The sequence below is a fragment of the Thamnophis sirtalis genome, unplaced genomic scaffold (genome assembly GCF_051295495.1).
Source record: "Thamnophis sirtalis isolate CommonGarterSnake01/CBP01778 unplaced genomic scaffold, rThaSir2_p1.2 scaffold_2, whole genome shotgun sequence".
NCBI classification, from domain to species: Eukaryota; Metazoa; Chordata; class Lepidosauria; order Squamata; family Natricidae; genus Thamnophis; species Thamnophis sirtalis.
Window position 1 is genome coordinate 65,329,891 of NW_028261382.1, and position 12,480 is coordinate 65,342,370.

Consider the following 12,480-nt stretch of genomic DNA (forward strand, 5'->3'; position numbering starts at 1 on the left):
TTCCCTCCTGACTCCAGGGGAAGGATGGTGCAAAAGCTCCATTCCCTCCCCACTCCAGGGGAAAGATACTGTAAAATCTCCATTCCCTCCCCACTCCAGGAGAATGATACTGTAAAAACTCCATTCCCTTCCCACTCCAGGGGAAAGATAGTGTAAAATCCCCACTCCCTCCCCACTCCTGGGGAAGGATACTATAAAATTCCCATTCCCTCCTGACTCCAGGGGAAGGATGGTGCAAAAGCTCCATTCCCTCCCCACTCCTGGGGAAGGATAGTGTAAAATCCCCATTCCCTCCCCACTCCTGGGGAAGGATACTATAAAATCTCCATTCCCTCCTGACTCCAGGGGAAAGATACTATAAAATCTCCATTCCCTCCCCACTCCAGGGGAAGGATGGTGCAAAATCCCCATTCCCTCCCCACTCCAGGGGAAAGATAGTGTAAAATCTCCATTCCCTTCCCACTCCAGGGGAAGGATGGTGTAAAATTCCCATTCCCTCCTGACTCCAGGGGAAGGATGGTGCAAAAGCTCCATTCCCTCCCCACTCCAGGGGAAAGATACTGTAAAATCTCCATTCCCTCCCCACTCCAGGAGAATGATACTGTAAAAACTCCATTCCCTTCCCACTCCAGGGGAAAGATAGTGTAAAATCCCCACTCCCTCCCCACTCCTGGGGAAGGATACTATAAAATTCCCATTCCCTCCTGACTCCAGGGGAAGGATGGTGCAAAAGCTCCATTCCCTCCCCACTCCTGGGGAAGGATAGTGTAAAATCCCCATTCCCTCCCCACTCCTGGGGAAGGATACTATAAAATCTCCATTCCCTCCTGACTCCAGGGGAAAGATACTATAAAATCTCCATTCCCTCCCCACTCCAGGGGAAGGATGGTGCAAAATCCCCATTCCCTCCCCACTCCAGGGGAAAGATAGTGTAAAATCTCCATTCCCTTCCCACTCCAGGGGAAGGATGGTGTAAAATTCCCATTCCCTCCTGACTCCAGGGGAAGGATGGTGCAAAAGCTCCATTCCCTCCCCACTCCTGGGGAAGGATAGTGTAAAATCCCCATTCCCTCCCCACTCCTGGGGAAAGATACTATAAAATCTCCATTCCCTCCCCACTCCAGGGGAAGGATGGTGCAAAATCCCCATTCCCTCCCCACTCCAGGGGAAAGATAGTGTAAAATCTCCATTCCCTTCCCACTCCAGGGGAAGGATGGTGCAAAATCCCCATTCCCTCCTGACTCCAGGGGAAGGATGGTGCAAAATCTCCATTCCCTTCCCACTACAGGGGAAGGATGGTGTAAAATTCCCATTCCCTCCTGACTCCAGGGGAAGGATGGTGCAAAAGCTCCATTCCCTCCCCACTCCAGGGGAAAGATACTGTAAAATCTCCATTCCCTCCCCACTCCAGGGGAAAGATACTATAAAATCTCCATTCCCACCCCACTCCAGGAGAATGATACTGTAAAATCTCCATTCCCTTCCCACTCCAGGGGAAGGATGGTGCAAAAGCTCCATTCTCTCCCCACTCCAGGGGAAGGATAGTGCAAAAGCTCCATTCCCTCCCCACTCCAGGGGAAAGATACTGTAAAATCTCCATTCCCTCCCCACTCCAGGAGAATGATACTGTAAAAACTCCATTCCCTTCCCACTCCAGGGGAAAGATAGTGTAAAATCCCCACTCCCTCCCCACTCCTGGGGAAGGATACTATAAAATTCCCATTCCCTCCTGACTCCAGGGGAAGGATGGTGCAAAAGCTCCATTCCCTCCCCACTCCTGGGGAAGGATAGTGTAAAATCCCCATTCCCTCCCCACTCCTGGGGAAGGATACTATAAAATCTCCAGTCCCTCCTGACTCCAGGGGAAAGATACTATAAAATCTCCATTCCCTCCCCACTCCAGGGGAAGGATGGTGCAAAATCCCCATTCCCTCCCCACTCCAGGGGAAAGATAGTGTAAAATCTCCATTCCCTTCCCACTCCAGGGGAAGGATGGTGTAAAATTCCCATTCCCTCCTGACTCCAGGGGAAGGATGGTGCAAAAGCTCCATTCCCTCCCCACTCCTGGGGAAGGATAGTGTAAAATCCCCATTCCCTCCCCACTCCTGGGGAAAGATACTATAAAATCTCCATTCCCTCCCCACTCCAGGGGAAGGATGGTGCAAAATCCCCATTCCCTCCCCACTCCAGGGGAAAGATAGTGTAAAATCTCCATTCCCTTCCCACTCCAGGGGAAGGATGGTGCAAAATCCCCATTCCCTCCTGACTCCAGGGGAAGGATGGTGCAAAATCTCCATTCCCTTCCCACTACAGGGGAAGGATGGTGTAAAATTCCCATTCCCTCCTGACTCCAGGGGAAGGATGGTGCAAAAGCTCCATTCCCTCCCCACTCCAGGGGAAAGATACTGTAAAATCTCCATTCCCTCCCCACTCCTGGGGAAGGATACTATAAAATCTCCATTCCCTCCTGACTCCAGGGGAAGGATGGTGCAAAAGCTCCATTCCCTCCCCACTCCAGGGGAAAGATACTGTAAAATCTCCATTCCCTCCCCACTCCAGGGGAAAGATACTATAAAATCTCCATTCCCACCCCACTCCAGGAGAATGATACTGTAAAATCTCCATTCCCTTCCCACTCCAGGGGAAGGATGGTGCAAAAGCTCCATTCTCTCCCCACTCCAGGGGAAGGATAGTGTAAAAGCGCCATTCTCTCCCCAATCCAGGGGAAGGATAGTGTAAAATCTCCATTCCCTCCCCACTCCAGGGGAAGGTTGGTGCAAAAGCTCCATTCCCTCCCCACTCCAGGGGAAGGATAGTGCAAAATCCCCATTCCCTCCCCACTCCAGGGGAAGGATACTGCAAAATCCCCATTCCCTTAAGGTGACCAGACGTCCCGCTTTTGGCGGGACACCCCCGCTTTTCAATGCATTTTCCCGCGTCCCGCACGCTTTTTTAAAAAGCACGCTTTTTTTGGCGCTCGCAGCTCCCGCCCATCAGCTGCTAGCTTGCTGGGCTGGCTCATCGTTCTGTTCTCTACAAATTTAAGCCAGCCCAGCCTGCCGCTCACTGATTGGATTGGCCTGGACTCCAGCCAATCAGTGAGCTGGCTGGGATGGGAAATTTTCAGCACGCCACGTGCTGAAAATTTTCCATCCCAACCAGCTCACTGATTGGCTGGACTCCGCTTAGCTGAGCACGCCTGCGCGAGTCTCCATTTCCTTTCGTCTTTTGGGGTTGCAGCTGCGTTTACTCACTGGTGAGTAATCTAATCTAATCAGAGTGAATTAATTTGGGATCGCCGCGGCAGGAGGAGAGGGAGGAGGAGGGGGCAGCCGCCCGCAGACAACTTCCACGCGGTTCAGGGGCTCCCGCCGCCCGGCAGAAGCCCCTGAACCGCGTGGAAGTTGTCTGCGGGTGGCTGCCCCTCCTCCTCCCTGTCCTCCTGCCTGCGGCCGCGAGGAGTCCATTCATGCAGAAATTGCCCGCCCCGGCTGAGTGAATTGGGATCGCTGAGTGAATTGGGATCGCCTGCGGCCGCAAGGAATCCATTAGTGCAGAAATTGCCCGCCCCGGCTGAGTGAATTGGGATCGCCGCAGGCAGGAGGAGAGGGAGGAGGAGGGGCAGCCGCCCACAGACAACTTCCACGCGGTTCAGGGGCTCCCGCTGCCCAGCAGAAGCCCCTGAACTGCGTGGAAGTTGTCTGCGGGTGGCTGCCCCTCCCCCTCCCTCTCCTCCTGCCTGCGGCCGCGAGGAATCTGTTCGTGCAGAAATTGCCCGCCCCAGCTGAGTGAATTGGGATCGCTGAGTGAATTGGGATCGCTGAGTGAATTGGGATCGCCTGCGGCCGTGAGGAGTCCATTCGTGCAGAAATTGCCCGCCCCGGCTGAGTGAATTGGGATCGCCGCGGCAGGAGGAGGGGGCAGCCGCCCGCAGACAACTTCCACGCGCTTCAGGGGCTTCTGCCGGGCGGCGGGAGCCCTGGAAGCGAGAGGAAGTTGTCTGCGGGCGGCTGCCAGCGCCCCCACCTCTCCTTCTGCCGCGGAGTCCGTTCGTGAATCAAAATGGATCGCCGCGGTAGGAGGAGAGGTGGGGGCGCTGGCAGCCGCCCGCAGACAACTTCCTCTCGCTTCCGGGGCTCCCGCCGCCCGGCAGAAGCCCCTGAAGCGCGTGGAGGTTGTCTGCGGGCGGCTGCCAGCGCCCCCACCTCTCCTCCTGCCTCTTCGTGAATGGGATCGCCCCTCCGAGAGCGTGGGGGCAGCGGAGAAAGGTAAAGTGGCGGCCGCACGATCCCTTCAGCAGCTGAGGCGGGAAACATGCGTTTTGACAGGGCCGCCACTTTACCTTTCTCCTCCTCCCCCTCCCCTTCCGCCCTCAGCAAGAGAAACGGCAGCCGGGCCGGGGAATGGACACTTTGGCAGGGCTTCCGCCACGCCCCCAAGGACCTTGTGCTGACCTCGCGCCGCCGTTTCTTCTTCTTCCCCGGCCTTCCCAGTTAGCTTGCTTGAAGCTCCGAGGAGGCGGGAGGAAGGTCGCAGGAGTGGAAGTGGGGGGAGGTCTTCCCGGCCGGGAAGAGCTGAGAGGCTGCCGGCCCCTTTCGCAGGAAAGTTAACTTTTCTTGGCGAAATCCTCCCCCCCCCCCCCGCGTGGTTGAGTGGTCGGCTGTCCTCTTCCCGTAAGCCGCCCGGAGTTACCTGTGTGTGAGGTGGGCTACCCTATGCATTTGCGTGTGTGCGCTGGAGAGAGAGTGAAAAAGAGAGGGAGAAATAATTATATTAATTAGATAGATCAGTCGTTCTCCACCTTGGAGACTTGAAAGTGTGTGGACTTCAACTCCCAGAAAGGTAGTTGGGTATAAAGGGAGAAAGGAGGAGAGAATGAAAGGAAGATGGAAAGAAGAAAGAGGTAAGGAGAGGAGGATGGAAAGGAGAGAAAGAGGGGGAGAGAGGGTAGAAAGGGGAAGAGGAAGAGCAGGAGTAGGAGAAAGGTAAGGGAAGAAGGAAGGGGAAGGAGAGGAGGAAGGAGGAAAGTAGAGAAGGGAGGGAGGGAGAAAGGAAAGGGAAAGGAAAGGAGGATGGAAGGGAGAGAAAAGGAAGGAGAGAGGGTAGGAAGGGAAAGAGGAAGAGCAGGAGCAAAGGAGAGGTAAGGGAAGAAGGAAGGGGAAGGAGAGGAGGAAGGAAGAAAGTAGAGAAGGGAGAGAGGGTGAAAAGAAAGAGGTAAGGAGAGGAGGATGGAAAGGAGAGAAAGAGGAGGAGAGAGGGTAGGAAGTGGATGAGGAAGAGCAGGAGTAGGAGAAAGGTACAGGAAGAAGGAAGGGAAAGAGCAGGAAGGAAGAAAGTAGAGAAGGGAGGAAGGGAGAAAAGAAAGGGAAAATAAGGTGGTGTTATAACAGGAGGAAGGGATGGTAAACAAAGCAACCCAAACTGTATATTATAACCTATTAAATGAAATAATAAATGTATAAGAATGATAAATGTTAAAACACTTGTAACCAAATGACATGCTATATGTGATGATGGGTTTTTTCCTTTTTGTTTTGTTTTGTTTTTATTGTTGTGGGTATGTGTCCTCTATGTAACAAAAAAAAAATTAAAAAAGTTGATAGGCAAGAGGAAGGAGGAAGGAAGGAAAAAAGAAAAAGAGGGAGAGAGGAAAGAAGAAAAGATGGAACTAGAAAGGAAAGAAGGGAGGGAGGGAGGAAAGGGGAAGACAGGGAAAGAGCAGAAAGACAGAGAAGGTGAAGGTAGATAGGCAGAAGGAAGGAAGAAGGAAGAAATAGGAAAGGAGGGAAGGAGGAAGGAACAGAAGCGAAGAAATGGAAAGAGCAGAAAGACAGAGAAGGTAGATAGGCAAAAGAAATGAAGCTGAAAGAATGGAAGGAGGAAGGAAGAGAAAAAAGGAGGAAGGGAGTGAGTGAGGAAAGAAGAGGATGGAAGGAGGGAGGAAGGAAGGAAGAGAGGGAAAGAGCAGAAGACAGATAAGGTGAAGGTAGATAAGCAAGAGGAATGAAGGAAGAAGTGAGGAGTCTCGAGGAGGGGGAAAACATTTAGTGACCAAAGTTACAATGGCATTGAAAAAAGTGACTGATGACCATTTTTCACACTTAGCGACCGTTGCGACCATTGCGGCCATTTTTCACACTTAGCGACCGTTGCAGCATCCTCATGGTCACGTGATCCAAATTTTGTTTGGCAACAGATTCGTATTTATGCTGGTTTCAGTGTCCTGGGGTGACCTTTTGACAAAAAAAAATTTTTTTTAATCAAGCCCCCTCCCCCCCCCCCCCCCGGTCAGGGGCGTCCCTCTTTTCCAATCTGAAAATCTGGTCACCTTACATTCCCTCCCCACTCCAGGGGAAGGATACTGTAAAATCTCCATTCCCTCCCCACTCTGGGTCCAGCCAGAAGTGGCATTTGCCAGTTCTCCCAACTACTCAAAATTTCTGCTACTGGTTTTCCAGAACCTGTCAGAATCGGCTGGATTTCCCCCATGCTTTGGGATGTACATTCCAGAGACTGTCTTGTGCTCCTTGCTTCATGACACTTCTTTTTCCCAGCTAAGCTATGCTATGCTGAGAGATAAGGAACCTTATTTCCATTTTTTGCTTGTTTTGCTAACAGAGATATCTGATATCAGGGTGTTTTCCTCTAACCGTGTCAGGATTAATTAATATCTGGAGCAGGAATTTTACAAAGAGGTGAATCATTCACAGCATGCCTTTTGCAAAAATCAGGTGCATTCTCTTCTAACGATTGAAACAACATCTCCACCATCAGACAATGAAATGCTCACTCCTGGCAACTCAATATCACTGGACTACAACTCCCATCATCCTGATTTTAAGCTTTCTTTTTTTTGGCCTGAGTAACACATAGATTATATAGTCCAACTGACTCTCAAAGGCTCAGGTCACCTTGAATGGGCAGCAATAGAAATCTGATAAATAAATAAACTATTTTTGCATCCGTTTCAGCAGCAGACCAAGAATTGTCTTTTATAAAGGAATCCAATCTTCTGTTCCCATAAACCTGAATTTGGAGGCACATCAAAAATTTTGTTTTCATAATTTTTTCTGGGTAGATTGTTCTTTTTTGGGAGAGGGGTTTACAACGTGTTTTATTCAAAGTCTGGCTGCTATGGAAAACTTTCTGCTGGAGATCTTCTCCTTCCTAACAGCTCACCATCTTCCTTCCTTCCTTCCTTCCTTTCATTTTTTTCTTTTCTCCTGTCTTTCTGTCTCTATCTTTTTCTTTCTGTCTCGTTGTTTCTTCCTCCCTTTCTTTCCTCTTTCCTTCCTTCCTTCCTTTCGTTCTGTTTCTTTTATTTTGTCTTTCTTCTGTGTCTCTTTCTTTTTTTTCTTTCTTTCCTTCTTTCTTTCTTCCTTCCTAGGTAGAGGGAGGGAGGGAGGAAGAGAGAGAGGGGGGGGGGTAGATAAGGTAGACCATAACCTACCTAGGTAGAGGGAGGGAGGGAGGGAGGAAGAGAGAGGGGGGGGTAGATAAGGTAGACCATAACCTACTACTAGATAAAGTAGAAGAATGTGGGTTAGACAGCATCACCGCCAGATGGATTCGTAATTGGCTGACCAACTGCATCTACACAGAGGGAAATATGCAGTGGAGTACCCCAAGGCTCTGTTTTGGGCCCAGTACTCTTCAACATCTTCATCAATGATTTGGATGAGGGAATAAATGGGGAACTCATCAAATTTAAAACGACCCTCTGAGCAAACCGGCAGTGACTTCCGCTTTGTTTGGAGGGTTGTTTTGACTGTTCCGGAGGCTTCAGAGAAGCCTCCTGAAGGTCCCTGAAGCCTCCGGAGGGTGTCCAGGGAGGGCGGGAGAGGCTGTTTTTGCCCTCCCCAGGCTCCTATAAAGCCTCTGGAACCTGGGGAGGGCAAAAAAAGCATGCAAAAATGGGGGGGGGTTGCACTTGTAGTGTGTGCATGCGCACTGGGGGTCGCACATTGCATTATGGGTGCCGCCTGCCTGCACACGACTCCCCTGCGCTCCCCCCACTTACGGCACACAAGCCAAAAAAGGTTCGCCATCACAGGTATAGGTGGTATCTGACTCAATAGTAGTAACTGTGCGAGGGACCTTGGAGTCCTAGTGGACAACCATTTAAATAGGAGCCAGGAGTGTGCAGCAGCTGCCAAAAAAACCCAACACAGTTCTAGGCGGCATAAACAGAGGGATAGAATCAAGATTACATGAAGTGTTGATACCACTTTATAATGCCTTGGTAAGGCCACAGCTGAAATATTCAGTTTTGGGTGCCACGATGTAGAAAAGATGTGGAGACTCTAGAAAGAGTGCAGAGAAGAGTAACAAAGATGATTCGGGGACTGGAGGCTAAGACATATGAAGAATGGTTGCAGGAACTAGGTATGTCTAGTTTAATAGAAAAAAGGACTAGGGGAGACATGATAGCAGTGTTCCAGTATCTCAGGGATTGCCACAAAGAAGAGGGAGTCAAACTATTTTCCAAGGCACCTGAGGGCAGGACAAGAAGCAATGGGTGGACACTAATCAAGAAGAGAAGCAACTTAGAACTGAGGAGAAATTTCCTGACAGTTAGAACAATTAATCAGTGGAACAGCTTGCCTCCAGAAGTTGTGAATGCCCCAACACTGGAAGTCTTTAAGAAGATGTTGGATAGCCATTTGTCGTAAATGGTATGGGGTTTCCTGCCTTGGCAGGGGGTTGGACTAGAAGACCTCCAAGGTCCCTTCCAACTCTGCTATTGTATTGTAAAGTTCCAAAGTTTGGAGATTCCCTGCTTTAGAGGAAAGCATGGGTTCTCATATCAACCTGGTTTCTGGATATTAAAGTTCCTTCTCTCTTGACAGGTATCCTATTGGCATTCTGAAGAATGTAACATGATCAATGGAACCCCCGGAGAACTTTGGCCACCATTCATGACCCCATCTTCACCAGTGGAACTCTATTCTCCGGATGCCTGCAGGTGAGTTTCTTGCAAATTCTTGTCTCTACAAGACCTTATCCTATACTAGAATTCTGCCCAACCTTTCAAATATATCTTCAGTGCAATGAGCAAATGGCCAAATATCCAACTCTCATCTCCTGCCATCACTCAAATAAATTTTCTTGGGATTAGATGTCTGCAAAATGTTGCTGGTCATCCAATGTGGACCCTTCAACCTCTGATTCCCCTAAATTTGAAGGCAGTATCTAACCACCCAAGTTATCCATCTCCATTCTCAACTTTCAAACATGTTTCTTCCTTCATGGTCCATCTTCTTCCTTCATGCTCCATCTTCTTCATGCTTCATCTTCTTCCTTCATGGTCCATGAACTTCTTCCTGGATAGTTCATCTTTTTCCTTCATGGTCCATCTTCTTCCTTCATGCTCCCATCTTCTTCCTTCATGCTCCTATCTTCTTCATTCATGGTCCATCTTCTTCCTTCATGCTCCATCTTCTTCCTTCATGCTCCATCTTCTTCATGCTTCATCTTCTTCCTTCATGGTCCATGAACTTCTTCCTGGATAGTTCATCTTTTTCCTTCATGGTCCATCTTCTTCCTTCATGCTCCCATCTTCTTCCTTCATGCTCCCATCTTCTTCCTTCATGCTCCTATCTTCTTCATTCATGGTCCATCTTCTTCCTTCATGCTCCATCTTCTTCCTTCATGCTCCATCTTCTTCCTTCATGCTCTATCTTCATTCATGGTCCATCTTCTTCATTCATGGTCCATCAGGACGCTGGTCTTCCAAGCAACCTCTGTCTCAATTGACCTCTCTTTTAATCTTGTCTCTTTCAGGTCGATTAAATTAAACTACACCCAATCTGGAAACTTCAAAGGCATACCAGTTTATCGTTACACGGCCCCGAAGACCCTGTTTGCCAACGGGACTGACTATCCACCCAACGAGGGCTTCTGCCCATGCCGGCAATCCGGAATCCAGAACATCAGCTCCTGTAAATTAAGTACGTCTGCTAAACGTTTTGGTTGTATGAAGCATTTCCGAAGTTTCCCATTTTCGTGACAGGGGCTGATTTTGAAGAGGATTTGACACAAGTAGAGTAATAGTTGATGAAGGATCTAAGATCTGAAAGGATGATGTTATTAGAATAACATAAAACTATACATTTTGTTCCTTCTTTCAGTAAAGGTGAGATTAGAAAAGTTTAATGGAAATAATGCATCTAAAGGGAAGACATTCCAGGTTATAAAGTACAGGTAGAGATTAACAGAGTTAGAAGGGACCTTGTAGGTCATCTAGTCCAACCCCACCCCACTCCCACTCAAGCAGGATGTCAGGGTTCCAAATAGCATCCAAAAATAAATCAGAGCCCAAGGCAAAGGATTCCTCAAAGTTACAATTTATTAAGAGAGCCATGTTGACACATCTGGGAAAACACGAATCTGAAAGCTTCCCCACCCAGTTGAAGGTTCAAGACCTTGCCCCCACATCCACAAATCCATCATATGGTCCAATCTCCCACTACCACGATGAGATTCCACTCATCCAGTTCCGGTCAGGTGCAGAGGTGCAGAGGCAAAGGATGACCTTGGCTTTCTAGAAAGAATTTTGTTATCGCTACATATCACACAACTCCCTATAATCCCCCTCCCATTTTCCCGCAATAGAAATTCAGGCCTGAGACAGGAGACTCTACACCAGTGATGGCTAACCTTTTTTGGCTCATGTGCCAAAAGCAGGGGGGGCGCAGGGGGTCGTGTGCAGGCTTACCACACCCATAATGCTATGCGCGTGACCCCAGTGTGCATGCGCACAGTTCCCCTCTGTGCATGGACGCGTGACCAGTGCTCTCCCACTGCTTTTGGCGTGCTGTTTTCACCCTCCCCATGCTCCAAAGGCTTTCTAGGACCATGGGGAGGGGGAAAACAGGTTCCCACCCCCCCCACCCCCCCCCCCGAGGCCCTCTGGAGGCTTCAGGAACTTTCCTGAAGCCTCCAGAGTGTGAAAAAACAGACCTACAGGCAAACCGGAAGTTCGGAATGCTCGTATGAGTCTTTCTGCATCCAGGAATGCCTTTCCACCCTCTGGCTGGAAGACCTTTGAGTGTCCCAGATCACATGTTCAAAAGTTCCACCTTTGCAATGATCATGATGGGCAGGTGTCCAGGAATTAGCCACCAAGGAAGGGAACTTCATGGAGCTTGTAGGAAACGGTTTCTTTCTGCCTCTTCTTTGCATTAATGACACGCAGCGGCTTCAGTCACCTTCTTGTTTTCGTGGCTGGGCCAGCAAAGAGGAATTCCATCCAAATTCTTGGCTGACTGGTCAAGCTTTAAGTAGATAAACGTGGTTTGTGCATTTACATCAATTGTTTTTTCTTCCCCTCCTGGTTTCTGTTTGTTCATCTCCATCCAGAGAGATCTTCTGAAATCTCCAATGATCAGCTGCCCTTTTTTCAAATTTTTAAGCAGTAGACTTATATACCGCTTCATAGGCCTTTCAGGCCTCTCTAAGCGGTTTACAGAGAGTCAGCATATTGCCCCCAACAATCTGGGTCCTCATTTTACCCACCTCGGAAGGATGGAAGGCTGAGTCAACCCTGAGCCGGTGAGATTTGAACCGCTGACCTGCTGATCTAGCAGTAGCCTGCAGTGCTGCATTTAACCACTGCGCCACCTTGGCTCAATATTTTCATTTGCATAACCTGTACAATTTATTTTTTAAATTTCCATTTGCATAACCTGTGCAATTTATTATTAAAAATTTTCATTTGCATAATCTGTGCAATTTATTTTTTAAATTTCCATTTGCATAACCTGTGCAATTTTTTATTTGCAATTTGCATAACTTGTGCATTTTTAAAAAATTTCAATTTGCATAACCTGTGCAATTTTTTGTAATTTGCCAAAGCTACGTCCTTGCCAATAAAAAAACATCCCTAGCATTGGCTTGCTACACCACTGAGGATTTGATTCAAACAAGTTACTGATCCCCATGATCGTTGGAACTTCAGAGCAAGGGTCCAAAATGAAAAAACTGACCTCGTGTAAAGTGGTAGAGCTGGCAGGATGAATCGTGCCAGGTTTACAGGTGGTCCTTGACATACGACTGTAATAGAGCCTGCCAATTATGGTCACAAATCGGGTCACTCATATGAACGACTTCAGTTTTATGATTTTGATACCAGCGGTCATTAAGCAAACAAGGCCACGCTAAAACAAACCCCATCGTTCACTACGGCACGGTTTCTTAAAGCCAAACCTTCGCAAAACGAGCTCACAGGACGCTGCAAACAATAGTAAATGCAGCCATTTGCAGCTGGGGTTATGTGACTGTAGGAGGGGGGGCAGGGGGGAAATGCTCTGAAGTCTGCTACTGCTTCGCTACTAGTTTGCTCCATGCGCACAGGCGCATTGCAGGAACTAGCGCCCAGCGCTGAAAAAGGAGGATTAAGAAGGCTTTTCTGGGTCTGCAAAGGTAAGTAGAATAGCGAGGTGAGGGAACAGCTGTGCTGCACGATTTATATTTGCTAGG

At 48.9% G+C, this 12,480-nt stretch overlaps 1 protein-coding gene across 4 annotated transcripts in view; it reads left to right on the forward strand.

The window, feature by feature from the left end:
- SCARB1 (scavenger receptor class B member 1) overlaps positions 1–12,480 on the forward strand; it is a 69,358-nt gene that overhangs the window by 41,721 nt on the left and 15,157 nt on the right. For all 4 annotated transcript variants that reach the window (XM_087705824.1, XM_087705821.1, XM_087705823.1 and 1 more), the window contains exons 6-7: positions 8,850–8,965; positions 9,784–9,950. In XM_087705824.1, coding sequence (XP_087561950.1) covers positions 8,850–8,965; positions 9,784–9,950 — 283 coding nt within the window. The remainder of the gene's footprint in view (positions 1–8,849; positions 8,966–9,783; positions 9,951–12,480) is intronic.